The sequence below is a fragment of the Silurus aristotelis genome (genome assembly GCF_946808225.1).
Source record: "Silurus aristotelis genome assembly, chromosome: 24".
Classification (NCBI taxonomy): domain Eukaryota; kingdom Metazoa; phylum Chordata; class Actinopteri; order Siluriformes; family Siluridae; genus Silurus; species Silurus aristotelis.
The window spans coordinates 7,057,067-7,078,193 of NC_139597.1; the positions used below are offsets into that span (position 1 = coordinate 7,057,067).

A 21,127-nucleotide genomic window follows, 5' to 3' on the forward strand; every position below is an offset into this window, starting at 1 on the left:
GATATGTCGATTGCTTAAAGAACCAAGAAAGATGGATAGCTGTTTAACTTTTCTTTTTCTGTTAGCTGCAATCAGGATCACCAAAACTGGCAAGTAAACTCGATTAAAAGTGTACAAATTTATAATATATATATATATATATATATATATATATATATATATATATATATATATATATATATATATATATATATATAATTTATAATTTATAATTACATGGAGTAGAACTACTATCATAATTCTATACATAATAATCAATTAAATGTCATCCGGAAGAGAACAAAAGAAGAAAGGACTGTTTTAGTATTTATAACTTTCTTCTATTTTCTTTCTCTTCTTTCTCTGTACCTCTCTCAATCTCTCACTCTCTCTCTCTCCGGTGGGCAGACACCGTGAGGTTGATGGATGGTGGCAGTCCATGTTCAGGAAGAGTGGAGGTGTTTTATAGAGAACAGTGGGGAACTGTGTGTGATGATTATTGGAATATGAAAGCTGCTGCAGTGGTGTGTCGAGAAGTAGGCTGTGGGGAGGCGGTTGATGCACTGGGTGATGCTTCATTTGGACAGGGTTCAGGACCAATCTGGATGAGAAACCTGGAGTGTAGTGGATTTGAATCTAGCCTGAAAAAATGTGGGTTAAGTGGGTCATTTGTAGATAAGTGCAATCATAAAGAGGACGCTGGAGTTATCTGTTCAGGTCAGTTGCAATACAGTACATAAAATTTTCAATGAACATAAATCAATGAGTTTTTTTAAATGGATAATTTGTATCAATCTTATTAAAAAATATATTTTAAATAAAAAGAAATTGCTATACATCAACATTTCTGATATATAAACCTTTAACAAATAAGCCTAACAAAGCATTGAACTAAACGATATCTTAATGTTTTTTTTTATGTTTCCACTGCAACAAATTTGGGGTTTCAACAGTTTTAGCATGATTAAAAGTCAATCATTTGACTTTCTCTTTTTATTTTTTATTTTTTTGCCTTTCTCAGGTCTTCTCAGGACAAAATCTAAACGTCCTAGTTGGAGAGTTTTGTTAAGACAAGAATGAGATTTATATTACATACTAGCTAAAATTACCCGTGCTTCGCTACGGAAGGCAGAACTCTAAGCAATATGGCAGTAAGCAGTAAGCACTGAGCAGGACTGGATGATCAGAGATCAGAACGTAACGTCAACAAATAACGTACTACCCCTTTGTAGTACGGATACAGGGCAAACTACTTTGAAATTAATTTTTATCGTGCATCTAACATCTAATAAGAAACAATGTAGTAAGTTTCATAAGGATCCTTAATGTTATTTCCAAGAATTTACAATGCGTGAGAAATCGCGTTTTTCGCGAGTTAGCCGCGATCCAGGGCGAATTTTTGAAAACCCTTTCTTAGTGAGCACCTAAGACCCAAGAGGAAGGAATGTTCCAAATTTCATTGCAATCCGTTCAGTGGTTTTTGAGATTTCGTGATGAGTGAGTCAGTCAGTGGTATTTGAGCTTTATATATATATATATATATATATATATATATATATATATATATATATATATATATATATATATATATATATAGATAAATATAAATATAAATTTGTAAGATTTTTTTTTTTTTTTTTTTTTTTTTTTTTTTATTTGGAACATTGGAGAGTATGGAAGCGAATTGCATTCACAAAGAGAGAAAAAAAAAATCACAGAAAGGATTTCATAAATGACTTAATATCTCAGAATAATGACTTACCAACTCATAATTATGAATTAGTTAGTCATAATTATGAGATATTAAGTCATAATTATGAGATACTAAGTCATAATTATGAGATCCTTTCTGTGATTTTTTTTCTCTCTTTGTAAATGCAATGCGCTTCTGTACAATGCGCTTCCGTAGGAGAGAAAAATTTAAGACTTTTTGAAGTCTGATTTGAAGAAAAAGTCTTAAATATTTCTGATTTGAAGAAAGTTTTATGCATGAAGTGCAGTGACTACAAAAATATTTAATGGCCACTGTTTATATCAATAACATAGTTATAAATATTGTGGGTTTTATTTATTAATGCTATTTGTTTATTTTAAAAATGTCTTGCCATTTCTGAATTAGACTATTTCTTCTGTCCTTACAGATTCAGATTTAATTTCTGTCTTTCTTTGATGCTGTGGTAAAATAAATACAGTAATAGGAATATGTGTGTGTGTGTGTGTGTGTGTGTGTGTGTGTGTGTGTGTGTGTGTGTGTGTATATAAAAATTATGAATTTTTTTTATGTGACACTTATGTGACTGGTTAATCGCAATAACATTTTAGAAGTCAGGCTTGTTGGTGGTTCTCGCTGCTCCGGGAGAGTGGAAGTGCTTCATGGGAAGACCTGGTTCTCAGTGTGTGATGCTGATTTTGACAAGCAGGATTTTGAAGTTGTGTGTCGGGAGCTGGGCTGTGGGCCTCCTGTAAAGATGCTGGGTGCAGGTGCTGTTCGCAGAGGCAACAGTCAGATGTGGAGAGAGCAACTTCAGTGTAGAGGCACAGAGTCTCAAATTCATTTTTGTCCAAAATCTACACTTAGACACAGCTGCTCCCATAATAGTGAAGTGGGCCTGGTATGCGCTGGTAAGTCTAATCATAAGTTTATCATGCATTTCTTTAAGTTTATTATATTCTATTTTCTTTCCAAATCTTTCTTTTGAATTAATTTTGTTGTCCCTCACTCATTTTTTCTTGCTTAATATATATATTTTTTCCTGCACAGATAGTGTGAGGCTGGTAAATGGTAGCAGTCATTGTGCTGGTAGAGTGGAGGTTCTTCATAGAGGAGAGTGGGGAACGGTGTGTGATGATAACTGGAATATGAAGGCTGCTGCAGTTGTATGTGGAGAACTGGGTTGTGGAGAAGCTGTCGATGCGCTGCATCATTCTCACTTTGGAGAAGGATCAGATTCAATCTGGATGGATGATGTAAGCTGTACAGGATCAGAATCTACGCTAAAGAACTGTGGATCAGCAGAGTTTAGCATAAATGATTGTGATCACATGAAAGATGCTGGAATTATCTGCTCAGGTATGTAGGTCTTAACATTAAATTCTAAGGTGAACGTAGAAGAATACTAAATGATTGCTTATTTAGCAGATAGTCCATTTAGTTTTTTTCTCTATTTTAACTAAATAAAAAATGTACGTCAACACTGGGACTGTGAGGACTGGAACCCTCTGGATTAATTCACATGTAATTTATTTACAAAGTCTAACACTGGTGAAATATTTTATTTACATTTTTATCCCCATCATTTGCTTGCAAAATGATAAAAAATAATTAATAAGTATTTTTTATTTGAATTTAATTTAAATTTTCATTATTTGTGTGTAAAATAGTGAAAGGTCTCATTTGTCTAATGCTAATATTTTAGAAGTCAGGCTTGTTGGTGGTTCTCGCTGTTCTGGGAGAGTAGAGGTGCTTCATGGGATGACCTGGTTTAATGTGTGTCATGCTGACTTCACCAAGCAGGACGCAGAGGTTGTGTGTCGGGAGGTGGGCTGTGGGCCTCCTATGGAGGTGCAAAGAACAGCTACCATTGGCGTGAGGGAGACACAGGAGACAAAGCAATTTCAGTGCAGAGGCAACGAATCTCATATAAATTTTTGTCCCAATACACTCAGTGACAACTGCTCTCAGTCTTATAATGTGGAACTGGCATGTGCTGGTAAGAGCTCAACGTTCCAATTATCTTTAATCTATTGTTTAAATCGACTATACTGACCCTGACTTTAACCCCAAAGAACACCTTTTTGTTCAAATGTATTGTCACTTAACTTATATATATATTTATACATTGTTAAAAGTGCTATACGAATAAAAATAAATTCAATTCAATTTATTGAGCCTTAAACATTGCTTAAAGGTGCATCATATCAAGACTAAAGCCATATAGTCTGTATATGTGCATTTATAATCTGTCATTTTAAGAACCAAATAGTACTGACTGCATCAATGTAACTCTGGTTATGTTTCATTAAAAAGGAAACATAACCTTTCACCTATACTGATAATAAACAATCCAGATACACTACATTAGAATAAGATGCTTAATAAGCACATATTGGTCAAATGTCCAGGTGTATGAAATGCAGTGACCACAAAAATATTTAATGGCCATTGTTTATATTCATAACAATTATGTTGGGTTTTATTGTTTGGACTATATTGTTGTATATGTTGGGTGCATAAATACTTCTATTTATGAGGTTTATTTTTCTTTTCTTTTTTTTCCTATTCAGAGAGTTTGAAGCTGGTTGATGGTGGAAGTCAGTGTGCTGGTAGAGTAGAGGTTTTTTATAGAGGACAGTGGGGAACAGTGTGTGATGATGGCTGGAATATGAAAGCTGCTGCAGTGGTGTGTAAAGAGCTGGGCTGTGGTGAGGCAATAGATGCACTAAGTGATGCCCACTTTGGACTGGGAACCGGACCAGTCTGGATGGTTGTTGGGGACTGTAGTGGGGATGAGGAAACACTAAAAAGCTGTTTATCAGGAGAGTGGGGTACAGATTACTGTAGCCATGAAGATGATGCTGGGGTTGTATGCTCAGGTAAAATAAATTCTACTTTATCTGTAAATTGTTTTGACTAGACTTCACATTGACTCATATTACCCAGTAATCCCATCATTTATTCCCATCATTCATTTTAGTATGTGCTAACATTTTTATGATTTAAATATTCCCTAGAAATGACCAGTTTATTCATAGTTAAATCTTTCCAATGGTGACATTTCAGGAGTCAGGCTTGTTGGTGTTTCGCATTGCTCTGGGAGAATAGAGGTGCTTAATGGTAAGACTTGGGCTACAGTGTGTAACGATGACTTCAGCCAGCAAGATGCAGAGGTTGTATGTCGGGAGGTGAACTGTGGCCCTCCTATAAAGGTGCAAAGAGGAGATGCGTTTGGCAGAGGTGTGGGGATTGTGTGGAAAAAGAAGCTTCAGTGTAGAGGCACAGAGTCTCACATTCATTTTTGTCCCACATCTCCGCTTGAACACAACTGCTCCCATTCTAATGATGTAGAACTGGAGTGTGCAGGTAAGATCTGTGGTAAATAATCTAGTGTTACTTTTCTTGGCTAGCTTGCACTTCCATTTGCAAGTATGCATGGAAGTAAAAATGCAAAACATATGCATGACTATGGATCTTGTTCTTTTATTTGTTTTTTTTGTATAGCTGGAGTAAGACTGGTCGATGGTGGCAGTCGTTGTGCAGGAAGATTAGAGATCTTGCATAGAGGACGCTGGGGAACAGTGTGTGAGGTTAACCGGAATATGAGAGTTGCTGAAGTGGTGTGTAGAGAATTAGGCTGTGGGGAAGCTGTAGACTCACTCTTGGATGCCCATTTTGGTTCAGGATCAGGGCCTATCTGGGCAGATATATACTGTACAGGATCAGAGTCTACCCTGAAGAATTGTGGGTCATTTAGGTCCGGTGGACGTAACTGTCATCATGGTAGAGACTTTGCGGTAATCTGTTCAGGTGAGCTCTGTTTAATCTTAGCCTACTTTCAAAAATATTTTACAGAAATTTCACATATTATATACTAAATTTTGCATAATTTGTATATTTGTATACCTTGTAGAAATAATCAATAAATGCTACATGTACAGTGATAATAATAAAAAAATAAATAATACACACAGGCCACAGAAAACCCAGACTTATGGATGGCCCACATGTGTGTGCTGGGAGAATAGAGGTGCTTTATGGAAATACATGGGCAGCAGTGTGTTATGCTGAATTTAACCAGAAGAATGCAGAGGTTGTGTGTCGGGAGTTGGGCTGTGGGCTTCCTGTAAAGGTGTTGGGGGCATCTGCTTTCGGCAATGGAAAAGGCCGGGTGTGGACAAAGGAGCTTCATTGCAGAGGCAATGAAACCCAGATTTATTTCTGCCAAGGATCGTTTACACTTGAACACAATTGCTCCCTTGAAATGAAAGATGCAGGATTAATTTGTTCAGGTTAAGTATCAATTTATAACATCTATTCAGATATATATTTGCCCATTAAAACTCTCAGTGATAAATGGATGACTGTTTTTTTTTTTACGGTATGTTTATTATTTAATAAGCTCTAAAGTGCTTTTCCAGGTTATACAGATGCACGGCTGGTGAATGGCGAGGACTCCTGTTCTGGTCGAGTTGAGCTCAAATACCTCAGTGAATGGGGAACCGTTTGTGCTGTAAACTGGAATTTACGAGCTGCCAATGTCCTCTGTGGACAGCTGAATTGTGGAAGTGCCGTGGCTGTACTGGAATCTGACTGGTTTGGAGCAGGGAATCGCCAAATCTGGGCCGACATGTTTTATTGCCAAGGGAATGAGACACACTTGTCACAATGTCCCATATCTTCATGGAGTCGTGTTGCCTGCTCACATAAACAAGATGCTGGAGTCATTTGTAATGGTGAGATAATGTTAAGTTAATGGTTTTATCCCCCTAGCATAATAGAAACACCATGCAAATACCCAGCTAATCAGGTGGCCAACAACATTTCATAAACTTATACAGATACATTTTAAGTGCTTTACTTAATGTAACATCACACTGGGGAAAAATCACAATCTCAGTGACTTTGAACCTGTCATGGTTACAGTGAAAAAAGTCATCAGATCTTTTTTTTTTTTTTTTTTTTTTACACCCCATTTCTAACTGTCTTGTTTTGATGAGCCTGATACAGCATGAAGACCTGCTGTCCTGGTCACAGTTGCGCTAGCAAGACTTGTAACAACATTTTTGTCCTATTTTGAACTCTAATATGTCTCCCATTATGTTGTGTGGATTGCAGCATCTTATGTACAGCTTTGCTATTGCTTGGTAAGGACTGTGTGATCACTGCAAACCCTGTACAATAGGCATCCTGTTTGAGGCCAGTCTGATCATTTTCCACTAAACTTTTTTGCACCATCTCTTGAGAATAGTGTGTGTTGTAGTTTCTGAAATACTAAAACCATCAAACATTCTGATATTTGATGATTTGTAACAATAAGGTTAACTTTTTCCGGTTTTTGTACCCTAGTCTTAGTGATTTCAGTACAAAAAATGTATCCCAGTGAGCCACCCACAATGACAGTACCCAACTGCAGTGCTATAATACTTTATCTTTTTTTGTAAATATACTTGAAAGTGTATACATGTACTGAGAGATTGAGGAGCTCAAGAACTGGCTAAAGAAGCCAGATAAATCACAAAGACATGCCCAGGAAGACTGCCAGAGATTACTGGTTAAGAATGGTGCACACTAGCATACACCATTGTTTAATCAAGGCTGAGCAGTGAGTGGCGAGCCCTCTTTAAATAGACACAGGCGCATGTGGAGCTGATTGCCGCTGATTTTAATTAAGACTGTGCCCTCCGGCTCCCCTCTGGTAGCAGTAGCCAGTTTGGCTAGGTTTCTGGTTACTCTCTGCTTCCCTCTAGTTACAGTAAAAATGCAAAATCGGATCATTTGAATCTTGTTCATCAATATGAACAAATCCTTTTTTTTTTTTTTCATTTTGATCATTTCTTTCCTTTTATCAGAAATAAAATAAAATGTTACATTTTTAATAAGCAGATCCCCCAACAAGTCTACATACACAACTTTTGACATTGGACCTCCTGGAGTGTTTAAAGGCTCTGGCATGGAGAAGCTGGTGCTGGATCTGTGATGATCACAAATGTTGAGCTCAGTAGCTCCTAGTTTTATAATCATAAAGACTGTATAAGACTGTAGAAAGAACATTACTTTAACCTTATACTCCGGTACTCATGTTAGTTCTCACTCTCCAGTGTTCTGTATTGTTGAAATGATGAAACTTTATGATCAAACTCTTGATGTCACCCAAATGAGGATGGGTTCCCCTTTTGAGTCTGGTTCCTCTCAAGGTTTCTTCCTCATAACATCTAAGGGAGTTTTTCCTTGCCACAGGCTTGCTCATCAGGGATAAATGCACACCATTCACCTTGACTGTTGATTTCTGTAAATCTGCTTTGAGACAATGTCTGTTGTGAAAAGCGCTATAGAAATAAACTTGACTTGACTTGACGAACTTTGACAATAGTTCCAATAATGAAAATATGACAATGCAACTAAGGACAAAAATATGAGTTCTTTTGTCATGTCACGTGACTCCCATAATAATTGAAACAGGATTCGGACCAAAAAACCCTGGTCTATTGCATTGACAGCGTCCAAGGAGTTACATGACGCAACTGCAATCAGAGGACTCATTAGATGAACTACTCAATTCTGTTTCCTGTACATAACCTGTGGAGATTTTGCGATGCTTTGCTCATGCACGTCCAGTAGAAAATGAACGAATCACTCTTTAAGTAACAATGGGCGGATCGATCCTAAAGTATCGATATTTTCGATACTGTCATTGTATCTGAAGGATCGTTTCTCAAAAAGAAGTATCGATCCTATTCAGGTTTTTTTTTTTTTTACACAAGCGAGTTTAGAATATTTAAATAATATTAATACACCATATAGTATATAAATATTTATAATACTTAAATAGCAATATCAATGGGAACTATATCTTCTTCCGCTGTACCACCGCTTAACTCATGTTAACTCCAGTTAACACTAATGAAGCCTCATGTGACATGTCGAAAAAACTGTGGCAATACCCCAAATATGACAAAGCATTTAAAAGCAAAAAACTCTATAGAGCATGACTGAGTACAGCTGAGGAGAGCAGAGGTGGTCACACAGACACAACCCCATCTTCTGGCTTGATTCAGAGTTCAGAATCGTTTCAGAGAGCTATACTATACCGATTGCTTCAAAGATATTACAGTATTTTAGGTAGAGCAGAATATTACATTGCATATGAGTATAAATATTTAAACGGGACACAGTAAGATTTTTATTAAAACATTTTATACATATTTCATAGACGTATTGGTACCGTTATCAATATATGTGATAATTGTCTTGAAAGTACTTGGTATCGGATCCAAAAGAAAATTATTCGTATCGCCCATCCCTATCTTTGAGACTGTTCGTTCTTTTGAGTCACATTAAAGACTCGTTTAAAATGAATGACTATTACAGGAAATGTTAATTAAACTCTCAACCTGTATCTGTTTGATACTACTGTTTCTGCTACCACATTACCAGCTCGTTGGATAATTGTGTTAATTAGCAAGTGTACAGGCATTCCTAATAAAGTGTTTGGTGAGACATATAGAAGTATTCAGTCATATAGAAGTATTCTGAGTTTTCTTTTTCTCCTTGAGGTTCATCATTGGCATTTCATGAAGGACATGTGCAGTTGTCTGGAGAGAGTGAATGTCATGGGGAGGTGGAAGTTTACTTCATGGAGGACTGGAGGAGAGTTCTCCTACACTCTTGGGGACTGGCTGAGGCATCTGTGGTGTGCAGACAGCTGGGATGTGGCTCTGTGCTAAGCTATAATTCATATATGACTAAAGCCGAACATAGCCACATGTGTGCAGTAGGTTTTAGTTGCTCTGGAAGTGAAGCACATCTGAGAAACTGCCATAGGGCACACCAGGCTGTCAACTGCAGCTCAGAAGATCTGTTGTCAATTACCTGCTCTGGTAAGAACACAAACACCTTAAATGTAAAATTGTATTTACTGTATGTATGTATGTTTATCTCAGAGAAACCAACCATATTGTAAAACACTTGTATGTTATACTATGTAATGATGATATGATAATGATTTAGTTAAACACACTTACTTCATTGGCTAAACTTTTTTGAAAAGAACTTTAAGTCTTGTAATTGTTTTTGTATTTGTTTGTAGGTGTTTTTAACCAAGCACACAGCTCAATCAGACTGGTGGGTTCTGGGGGAGATTGTGCAGGAAGGCTTGAGGTTTTTTACAATGGCTCATGGGGGACAGTGCGCCATGACTTGTGGGATATCGAGGATGCACATGTGGTATGCAGACAGATGCAGTGTGGCGTAGCACTCAGCAATTATGTTCTGTCCTGGTTTGGTCCTGGATCTGGACCTATATGGCTAAATCAGGTAGAGTGCAGGGGAGATGAGATATCTCTGTGGAATTGCAGATTCCAATTTTCTGAAGAGGATGAAAATGGACACCAAGAAGATGTAGGAGTTGTGTGCTCAGGTACAGTTTTATCATTTTTGCTGTTCTTCAGTTTATCTGTTGCTTATCACAATTTAGGGTGGATACACTTTCAGATGGTCACATTGACTGCCAATGTGTTTTTAAATTGCATGTATTTGCATTAGTTTTTATTCTTTCCCCACCAGACTTCAAAGAAATCAGACTTACTGAAGGCTGTAAGGGGAATCTGGAGGTTTTTTACAATGGAACTTGGGGTAATGTGTGTGAAAATGCGATAGATAAAGAAACAGCGAGTTTAATCTGTCGAGAGCTGAATTGTGGAAGAACCGGCAAAGAGTACTTATCCAAAAGCAGGCTAAAATCTGCTCCTAATTGGCTGGATGGTCTGAAATGTAGGAAGCATGATGCCACTATATGGCACTGTCAATCTTCCCCATGGAGAAATAACAAGTGTAGTCATGTGGCTCATATTACATGCACAGGTTGGTAGATCATCTCTCTATTAACACAGTTAAAATGTTGTCTTTCAGTTTGTTTAGTTAAGCTACACAGAGAAAAGATCTATGCTACATTTTCAATAGTGGGGAGACAGTGGAATTTGAAATTAAGATATTGTACCATTCTGACAGATGTTAAAGAGCATCAAGACCATCTGAGTGACTTTCCATCTTCCTGCAAGAAACAATGCTCAAGTAAGGATGCTTGCAAAATATTATGTTCTGTGTTTTATCATTCAAAATAGGTTCAAATTTGCATTTCTCTTATTAATGCTTACTTAGACTAGGAGCTATGTCTTCTCATGTGGAATGTGTGGAATATGTGTAGAGCATCTGCCGCTCAGGCTGAGGAATGGAGCAGGAGACTGTTCTGGAAGGCTTGAGCTGTATTATAATGATACATGGGGAACCATTTGTAGTGATCAGTGGGACATCAAGAATGCTCAGGTGGTCTGCAGACAGCTTGGCTGTGGTCAGGCAGTGAGCGTTGATAGGAGCACTGGTAAAGGGGATACAATGATTTGGATGAACAGAGTGAACTGCAGAGGGAATGAGATTCATCTGTGGGACTGTCTTTATTCCCTGAAGAATCACACCGACTGTCTCCACAAACAGGATGCTGGAGTCACCTGTAAAGGTCTTTTATATGTTCTCATTCAATTTTGATTGATTTTTTGATTATCACGTGTGCCTGTGTGCAAATATATGCATGTGTGCATAAAGTAAGCAACTAAAAATTTAGTAAAGATCTGTGAAAAATGTTAAGTTCAGTTTGCCCAATGGGACATTTATACTCAATTGTATCAGTTGATTGGTAAATAAAGATTGGAATTTTCTTGTTACCTCTCCAGACATGCCCATGACTCCTGACACATTTGTAACTACAACTACCCCCAAAATAGGTAAAGTCTTTGTCTTTCAATCAGTTTGTTGAATGTTTAATTCATTGTTTTATAGACTGTCTTCTATGTTCAACCCCCTTAGGTCAAGGAGATACGACACATATTCTACAACCTCCATTAGCAGATACATTTATTATTACTAAAGTGGTTGCATTTGTGCTAGGAATAATACTTTTCATAACCTTGCTGCTTCTGGTTGTTCAGTTTTACCAAAACAGAGAGCTCAGAAAAGGTAGGAGATATATAGAACTCTTTAATACAATCTCTATTTTAAGCATCAATATTTTCTTTGTCTGCATTGCTGTATTTGACTAAACTGGGTATGTATTTGTCTTTGCTTCCAGTTCTCTCAAATAGGAGGCATAAGTCAGTGTGTGAACCAGAGTATGCTGAGATCAATCTTCATTCTTCAAGATTTATAAGTACAAGACCCACTAGCTCACCTCAGATTGGTAGGTGATGTGTGGTGTGGTTGGTTCAACATAAGCCAAATGTATTGTTTAATTCAATGTATGAAACTTTACATATTCACTAACAAAACTCATTCTCATACGTTTCCTTTAAAATAAAGGTAATAAGATCAGATTTCATTCACACATTCCTTCAATATTTTAAATAGTTTTAGATTAGATTAGTTTTAGAATAGTTTACACATCAAATAATTTAGTTTCAATTTCACTCGTACATTGTGTTTTTTCTCTGATTCACTCAAACACATGCCATCTCTCCACCTCCAGGTCTTTTAAAGCCAATTTTTAACCTTAAGGAGACAAAGGATCACAATCTGTACTGAACTGTTTTAGTAAAAGAATCATAAAAGTAAAATTGGTGACCTATTGGTTGCTGAGCATATGGGCTTATGTCTTGCATAGCGTTCTTAAACATAATTTTTTAAATGTATTTCTATATTTGGAACTATGTAGATTTATGTATTGAGTGGAGAGATGAACAGAATGTGGAAAAGAGAAAAAGAAGCAGAACAAATTAGGGAGAGTAAGAAATTATGTGTATTATACAGTGGTGTAAAAATTGGCCTCTGATTCCTTATTTATTTTTTCATGTTTATTACAATTAAATGCTTTAGATCATCAAACTAATTTAAATATTAGTAAAATATAACACAAGTGAACACAACATGCAGTTTTTAAATGAAGGTTTTTTTATTATTGTGAGGAAACAAAATCCAAAACTACATGGCCCTGTGTGAAAAAGTGTTTTCACCCCCTGTTAAAACTGTGGTTTATCACATCTGAGTTCAATTTCTCTAGCCACACCCAGGCCTGATTACTGCCACACCCATTCACCATCAAGACATCTCTTAAATAGGGCCTGCCTGTCAAAGTGAAGTAGACCAAAAGATCCTTAAAAGCTAGACATCATGCCGAGATCCAAAGAAATTCAGAAACAAATGAGAAAGAAAGAAAGAAAGAAAGAAAGAAAGAAAGAAAGAAAGAAAGAAAGAAAGAAAGAAAGAAAGAAAGAAAGAAAGAAAGAAAGAAAGAAAAAAATTGCAATCTTTCAGTCTGGAAAAGGTTATAAAGCAAAACCACAGTGAGACAACACTTTTTCACACCACTGTATATTAATGCATTTCATTGACTGACCTATCGAATGCTTAACAATACACACATAAAACACACGTCATGTCTCATGATGCACTTTAAATCCAGTTTCATATAAAAATCACACTCCTGCTCAGTTATTATTAATCAACTGAACATTTGTGCATTTCCTGCTTTGCACTACCAGGAAGCCTCATCATTGAAACACAGAATTCTGGATATGAGTCTGTAGATGATGCACTGCTCTCAGGTAAAAGGGCCAGAAATATTTAAAGTGCAATTACGACTAAATAGATTACATCACTACTATAATATGAGATATTATTTTATAATCTTGTTTCAATGTGCCTTCAGAATGATGTTCAAATGATTTCTTGCCTTTACTTTAAATTAGGATGTAAGAAATTAGTTTTTGTAAAAAATTAATTGCTTGTATTTTCTTCAGGTGATGGATCAAGAGTCGATTCACTCGAGAGCTATGATGATGCCATCCCTTCTGGACTGATTTTACATGACACAGATGGTGTGGTTCATAAATAAATATATGTTTCTTTTTTATTATGATGTTATATATCTAAGGAATAAAACAGGACTTTGTTTCATTGGTAAATAATCAACAATCAGGTTATTGTTATTAATCCATAGCAGATTATTTTCTTTGATCAGTCCTGAACGGTTTATGCCTTTTATACAACAATTTGCCAACTATTATTTAAAAAAAAAAAAAACACGAATGCATTATATATATATAGGGAAAATTGAGGAATATATATATATATATATATATATATATATATATATATATATATATATATATATATATATATATATTTACTGAATCACAGTTACTGCAAGTGGTAGCTAAGTAAATAGGATGTTGGACTTTTGATTGGAAAGACATGGGTTCAAATTCCAGCACCATCAAGCTGCCATTGCTGGGCCCTTTAGCAAGGCCCCTAACTCTCACCTACTCAGCTCAGCTGTTTAACAGAAACTTGTGGAAAACTGTTCTGTTGTTACTTGCATTTTTATAGTTGTTATTTACAAGCTTCCCTTTTTTTGCTTTCATTGTAATGATGAATTATCTTTAGTCTAAAAAAGTTCATACTTTACCACTGACTGTAACAGAGAGCCAATACTCTAGAAAAACTCACCATATCAATGGTTACATGTTTTTTTTTATATATATATATATATATATATATATATATATATATATATATATATATATATATATATATATATATATATATATAAAACCATTTTTTGGACCAATCTGAATATATAACTTGCAGCTTGATTTGCTTGCTGTGAGAGCTGCTTTTAGTAAATATTAAGATATTAAATTATAAGTATAACTATAAAGTATAGATTGAGGCTCATTTATATATGTATATATATATATATATATATATATATATATATATATATATATATATATATATATATATATATATATATATATATATATATATATATATATATATATATATGTAGAAGGGATGGATATGTGTATGACAGATATTGGCAGAAGTACAGATTAAAGTGATCAGTGTGATTGTCATTAAAGTGTTCATGTTCTAGTATAAAAGTATACAGCATTCTCCACAGGTTTTGTCTTTTTTATTTAAACAGATATTACAGAGGACTATAATGATGCTCTTTCTACTGGAATAATCCAAAATATTCCATATGCGAGTGAATTCATAATTTCCAATCTCACTGAAGTACACAGACTGGAGGACTATGATGATGTCATCACTGCTGGTCAAGATGTAGAAGATGAAGAAGGTCAGTGGCTCATTGTGTACAGCTACCACACATGTAACACACTAAAAGAAAGTGGTTTTCATAATAAATGGCTTTCTTTTAAAGATACAGAAGCTTAAAGTTACAGAAGATAGAAAAGTAAATGCTAAAAAAAAAATACTAAAATAAAAAAAATTTTTCTGAATGATAAGTAGACTCGTTTTGCTGTTCTTTTACCAGCTATTCAAATACATTTACCTTTTAGAAATATATTCTAACATTTTTTTTTGTTTTAACACTTTTCCAGATTATGATGATGTGGAAGAGCTTCAGAAGGACTGATGAACGCCAGCAAAGGGATTTACTCAAGAGATTATATTGAAAAATCAATAATAATAATAATAATAATAATAATAATAATAATAATAATAATAATAATAATAATAATATGATCATATCAACAAAAGGGAAAACAATGAAAAACTGTATGGTTTAATGATGATTGCTGTGCCAGACATGCCACTACAAAATCCCGGGTGCTCTTTGACTGTAACGGCCATAGCACATGATTTACAGTGACGGTATTGAATATGTATAATATAGTGTGTATAATTAAATAGAAAGTAATTAATTTTTTATATTTTATTTCTGTAACGCATATACACATTTTAACCACTAGATGGAACTGCACAACTAGCTCTGATCAAGGTTCTTGTTAAAGCTGATTCAATAATATTGTAATATCTATATTCCTTTCCCATATCTTTATTTTACTGACCTTAATCAATAGTTTAGCAATTAAACATTTAAAATTATTCTAATTTTTAATTTTCCTTGTCTCAAATGTCACAGGTTTCAATTGCAACAACTGACAATACTTGAACTTAACAGTTTGACCAAAAGTGCATTTTCCTCCACATCACCTGAAATATCGTCATCAGCTAAGACATATTTGTTATCCTATGTTTCCTTTCTTGTATTTTCACATTACACCCCCCCCAATATCATAGACACCCCCCCCCCTTATTGATCTGTTACAAGTTAAAATAATTTTATATTTAAGGAATGTGGATTATAAAATGATCAAATGTTTTATTTCTTCAAACCATACTTAGGACAACAAACACATTTTTGAACTTCATTTGGGGTAAAAAAAATAAATAAAAAGGTTCTGTTACATTGTTTCTTTATAGAAAACCTCTGCTTTTGCCTGACCACCAGTTGATACATGCACTGACCCATATTTCAGCTATTCACCTAGGCACTATTGTTAAGCATAACCGTCACATCTTTATCACGTCTTTTATTTCTAACAAGGTCCAACAGTGCCAAAGTACCTCTGAAAATATTCAAATCAATAACTGTTAACATGCATATTATCTGCAGTGTTTCTTCAGTCTGCAGTAGCAATCAAGGAATCACAGTGGTGATTGATGCTGGTGTTTTCTGCTGTCTGGTCGCTGTGGGAACAAACATGCACCTATTACATGCTTACAGAGACGGCTGCTGCTGATGGGTGTTTCCATAGAGACTGCAGGAGGCCAAGGACACCATAAGCAACCCCCATATCTCTTCACATCGCCAAATGTGCCATTCCTTTCTATTGTTCTGTCTCAGACTCCAAGTGGAAGAATTCTCAGATGATTTGCAAGAATAAGTATTAGAGTGTTATATTATATTAAAACATGTAATGATACATATCTGTATTCTCACACTGACATAATTATAATGAAAGAAGTTGCAGAATTATGAAGATTAATTCTAAATCAATATTCTAGGGAAAAATAAGTATTGTTAATTTACAATATACAGTACATAAATGGTGTTTATTACATTTAAAGTAATCTTCTAATCTGTAACTATATAAAGAAGCTTTGTGCAAGGAGTCTTCAGTATCAGGATCTTGTAATAGTCAATAAGTTTTCCACTATGGGAAATTTCTCAAAACATGGGACTTTGCACATTATGTCTCTGTAATATGACAATCTACTGTTTTCTTTTTTTCTTTCTTTTTTTTAAAATCTTTTTAAAATTCCAATGAGAGAAAAAATACTGTGAATGATATGATGATTGCTGCAACAAAAGACGTAACTGGAAGTAATTGTTTAACAACAATAGATACAATGTTACAACAAATACAGCATGTCTTTCTTTAACTAATTAAAAATGTAAATATACACGTATTCAAATTTAGGCCAATTTGCAATAGACTGCATCACATTCCCTCATGGTTGATTATAATTTTTTTTCCCCTTCAGTGTTTTATTCCTTACTTCTTTATTATAAAGAAACTCATTCATGCTATTTCCCTTTCTGAGAGTTGTCACACTCACATTCAAGTTCCCTTTACTCTAAGATGAATTGTTCATGTTTGCCTGCTGTGCTGTTGGGCTTATCTCCACTGCTTACCAAATTGAGCAGGGACCTGCATAAAACCAAGGGTATAAAGATCCTTAAGCCTGAACAACAGGGCATCAGTCTATTTAAATCCACAACCATGCTCATATTTGGACTTTTGTAGCCATTTATAGCAGGCTAACTGCAAATTTGACAAACAAAAATCAGAAAGTGTCTGTGTCTGTTATTAGACAGCAGCCATAGAACTGTGCCTATTGCTGGAAAAAAAATCAAGCAAGTATGCAGTGTAACTTTTATATTTGATCAATTAATTATAAAAATAAAATAAATATATATATATATATATATATATATATATATATATATATATATATATATATATATATATATATATATATATATAGTCATACACTGTTTTTTTCTAATATAAACTGAAACTTGAGTGAGGTTAAATAAAGTGACATAAACACATCATTTTGTTATAGTTGGTACCTAACTGCAGCCACCCACTGACTTGGAACACACATCTTCAGTCAGTGACTCACTAGAGAGTGGGCGTTCAGCAGCCCATTCATAGAAACAGTCTTTAACTTTCTAAAAGAAATATGATTTATTAAAAAAACTAAGGACTCAAAAATTGTTCAAAGTTTTACTCATAAAGCCAACATATAGAATTATTATAATTGCTATTATTAATAATAATAACAATAATAATAATATTATTGTTAGAAGTAGTAGTATTAGTATTGCTGTGGTTACTAGTACTACTACAAAAAGAATTTAAACTCTTCTTCTTCTTCTTTTTCTTTTTTCGGCTTCTCCCATTAGGGGTCACCACAGCGGATCATCCGTCTCCATACCCCCTGTCCTCTACATCTGCCCCTTTCAAACCTACTACCTGCATGTCTTCTCTCTCCACATCCATTAACCGCCTTCTTGGTCTTCCTCTTTTCCTACTTCCTGGCAGCTCCATCCTCAGCATTCTCCTACCAATATACCCCATGTCCCTCCTCTGCAGATGTCCTGACCATCTCAATCTCGCCTTCCTCGCCGTGTCTCCAAAACGTCCTACATGCGCTGTCCCTCTAATAAACTCATTCCTAATCCTGTCCATCGTCGTCACTCCAAACAAAAACCTCAACATCTTCAGCTCTGCTACCTCCAGCTCCACCTCCTGACTTTTAGTCAATGCCACTGTCTGTAAACCATACAACATCGCAGGTCTCACCACAGTCCTATAAACTTTCCCTTTCACTCTTGCAGATCCCTTTCACACTCTCCATTACTTTGCACTGTTGACCCCAGGTACCTGAACTCATCCACCTTCTCCACCTCTTCTCCCTGTAACTGCACCACTCCACTGCCCTCCCTCTTATTCACACACATGTACTCTGTCTTACTCCTACTGACTTTCATTCCCCTTTTCTCCAGCACGTACCTCCACTCTTACCACAAATCACAATATCATACGCAAACATCATAGTCCATGGAGACTCCTGTCTGACCTCGTCCGTCAACCTCTTCATCACCACTGCAAACAGGAAAGGGCTCAGAGCCGATCCTTGATGCAGTCCAACCTCCAACTTGAACCAGTCTGTCGTTCCCACTGCACACTTCACTGCTGTCACACTGTCCTCATACATGTCCTGCACCACCCTCACATACTTCTCTGACACACCTGACTTCCTCATATGATACCACAACTCCTCTCTCAGCACTCTGTCGTATGCTTTCTCTAAATCCACAAACACACAGTGCAACTTCTGACCTTCTCTATATTTCTCCATTAATATTCTCAAAGCAAATAATGCGTCTGTGGTGCTCTTCCTCAGCATTAAACCATTTTGTTGCTCACCTCTTCTCTCAGCCTGGCTTCCACTACTCTTTCCCATAACTTCATGGTGTGACTGATCAACTTAATTCCACTGTAGTTACTGCAGGTCTGCACATCTCCCTTAATCACAAAGATCGGTACCAGCACACTCCTTCTCCATTCCTCAGGCATCTTCTTACCTTCCAAAATCTTGTTAAACAACCTGCTTAAAACTCCACTGCCATCTCTCCCAAACATCTCTACGCTTCTACTGGTATGTCATTTGGTCCAACCGACTTTCAACTATTCATCCTCTTAATCGCTGCTCTCACTTCCTCCTTACTAATCCTATCCACTTCCTGCTTCACCATCTCCACATCATTCAACCTTGTCTCTCTCTCTCTCATTTTCCTCGAATATCAGCTGCACAAAATACTTCCTACATCTTCTCAACACACTCTCCTCACTAGTCAACACATTTCCATCTTAATCATTTATTGCTCATACTTGTAGCACATCTTTCCCAGCATGGTCCCTCTGCTTGACCAATCGGTACGAATCCTTTTCTCCTTCCTTAGTGTCCAACTTCTCATACAGCTCCTCATATGCCTTTTCCTTCGCATTCGCCACATCCCGCTTCACCTGCTGCCGCATCTCCTTGTAAAAAACAAGTTAATCTCTACACAGCATGAAAAAATTCAGTGTTACAAAGGCCAAAGGGAAAACAAAATATATTTGACACTTTATACACAACCATGTGGTGTAACTTTGGAGCATGTATTTGAATCAGTAGGGACTGTATAAAATATATATTAGTTCTGACTAACAACACCACAGTGCTATATTATATGAACACAGTAGTATTTTACATCAACCACCAAGAGACTTTGGAAATAGGCAGGTGTTTGTCTTCTGTCCTTAAAGGCTTTGTAGCTACCAGCAGGTTTACTGATTCGCATAAGTATTAAGTACCCCCCACCCCCACCCCATCTAACAATTGAGCAAGTTTATTGTGAGACAAACATCAATCAAGCAACAAAGTATACATTTGTTGTAAAGAGGTCACTATTTGGGATTAGTACTAAGATAGAGCTACATTTGGCTAGAATTACAGCTGAGAAAATGCCGATTTACAGCGTCTTAGAATAGAGCCCACATAAATGCTTATCAGAGTTAAAGTGGTAGACATATCTTTAACATGGACCGTTCAGAGAATATGCAATATTCAATATTAATAGTTAAGCCCTAATGGGCAAATTGAAGCAAAGAAACCATTACTTTAGAAGAACAACAAGCAGAAGAGAGGCCAAGAAACACAAGCAATGGGCATTCGATCAGTGGGATTCAGTCCTTTGGTCTGATTCATCTAAATTTAAGATTTTTAATCTTAAAGACCCTACCTGCTCTGTCTTTGTTACAAAGGTTAAACAGATGGTTCCTGAATTTTTGGTTCCCACTGTAAAACATGGAGAAGGTGTGATGGTGTGGGGGTGCTTTGCTGATAAAACTGAGGGCAGACTTAACCATCGTACTGTCGCTACCACAGCATTTTGCAGTAAAATGTCATCCCAAATTGGGGTTTGCACAATTTGTTTTCTAACAGGACAGTGACCCAAAACACACCGCTAGGTTACAGTATGTAAGAGCTATTTGTCCAAGAAGAAGATTCATGGATTGCTGCATTAAATGATATGGCCTGATATGATCACCCAATCTAAATAAAATTCAGATGGTTTGAGGGTAAAGTAGAAGCAGCCAACAGCAGTACTCAACACTCCTAGGAACTTTTTGTAGGTTTTTGGAAAACCATTTTTCCTCATGAATCTGTTAAGAGAATGCCATGAGTATCCAAAACTTTCATCAAAGCTAAACGTAGCTACATTGGACAAACTAAAATATAAAACATTTCAGGGTTGTATAATACTTTTTTGTTTACTCCATAATTCCATACATGTTTTTTTCATGTCTTCAGCATTAATGTACAATGTTGAAAATAATACAAATAAAGAAAACCACTAAAAAAGAAGGCATGTCCTAACTTTTGATTTGCAATGTGTTTAATAGTTTAGATTGTGTCTTAGTGTGTTAGAGCACTCACCATGACGATCCAGAGACTTTGGTTTTCACTATTTCATTGTGCAGACTTTCTTTGGAGTTCAATCTTATGGGCACT

General features: G+C 35.9%; 1 protein-coding gene across 1 annotated transcript; it reads left to right on the forward strand.

Moving 5' to 3' along the window:
- Positions 1–414: 414 nt before the first annotated feature.
- Positions 415–15,159, forward strand: LOC310718960 (scavenger receptor cysteine-rich type 1 protein M130-like). The gene is made up of 20 exons (XM_083528092.1): positions 415–696; positions 2,302–2,601; positions 2,741–3,049; positions 3,396–3,689; positions 4,264–4,572; positions 4,760–5,059; positions 5,198–5,503; positions 5,668–5,985; positions 6,115–6,429; positions 9,250–9,573; positions 9,783–10,112; positions 10,259–10,555; positions 10,703–10,765; positions 10,899–11,207; positions 11,422–11,472; positions 11,555–11,704; positions 11,817–11,924; positions 13,480–13,557; positions 14,670–14,825; positions 15,091–15,159. Exons 1-20 carry the CDS (start codon positions 486–488, stop codon positions 15,123–15,125), a joined length of 4,563 nt encoding a protein of 1,520 aa, XP_083384218.1. The 5' UTR covers positions 415–485; the 3' UTR covers positions 15,126–15,159.
- The last annotated feature ends 5,968 nt before the right edge of the window (positions 15,160–21,127 follow it).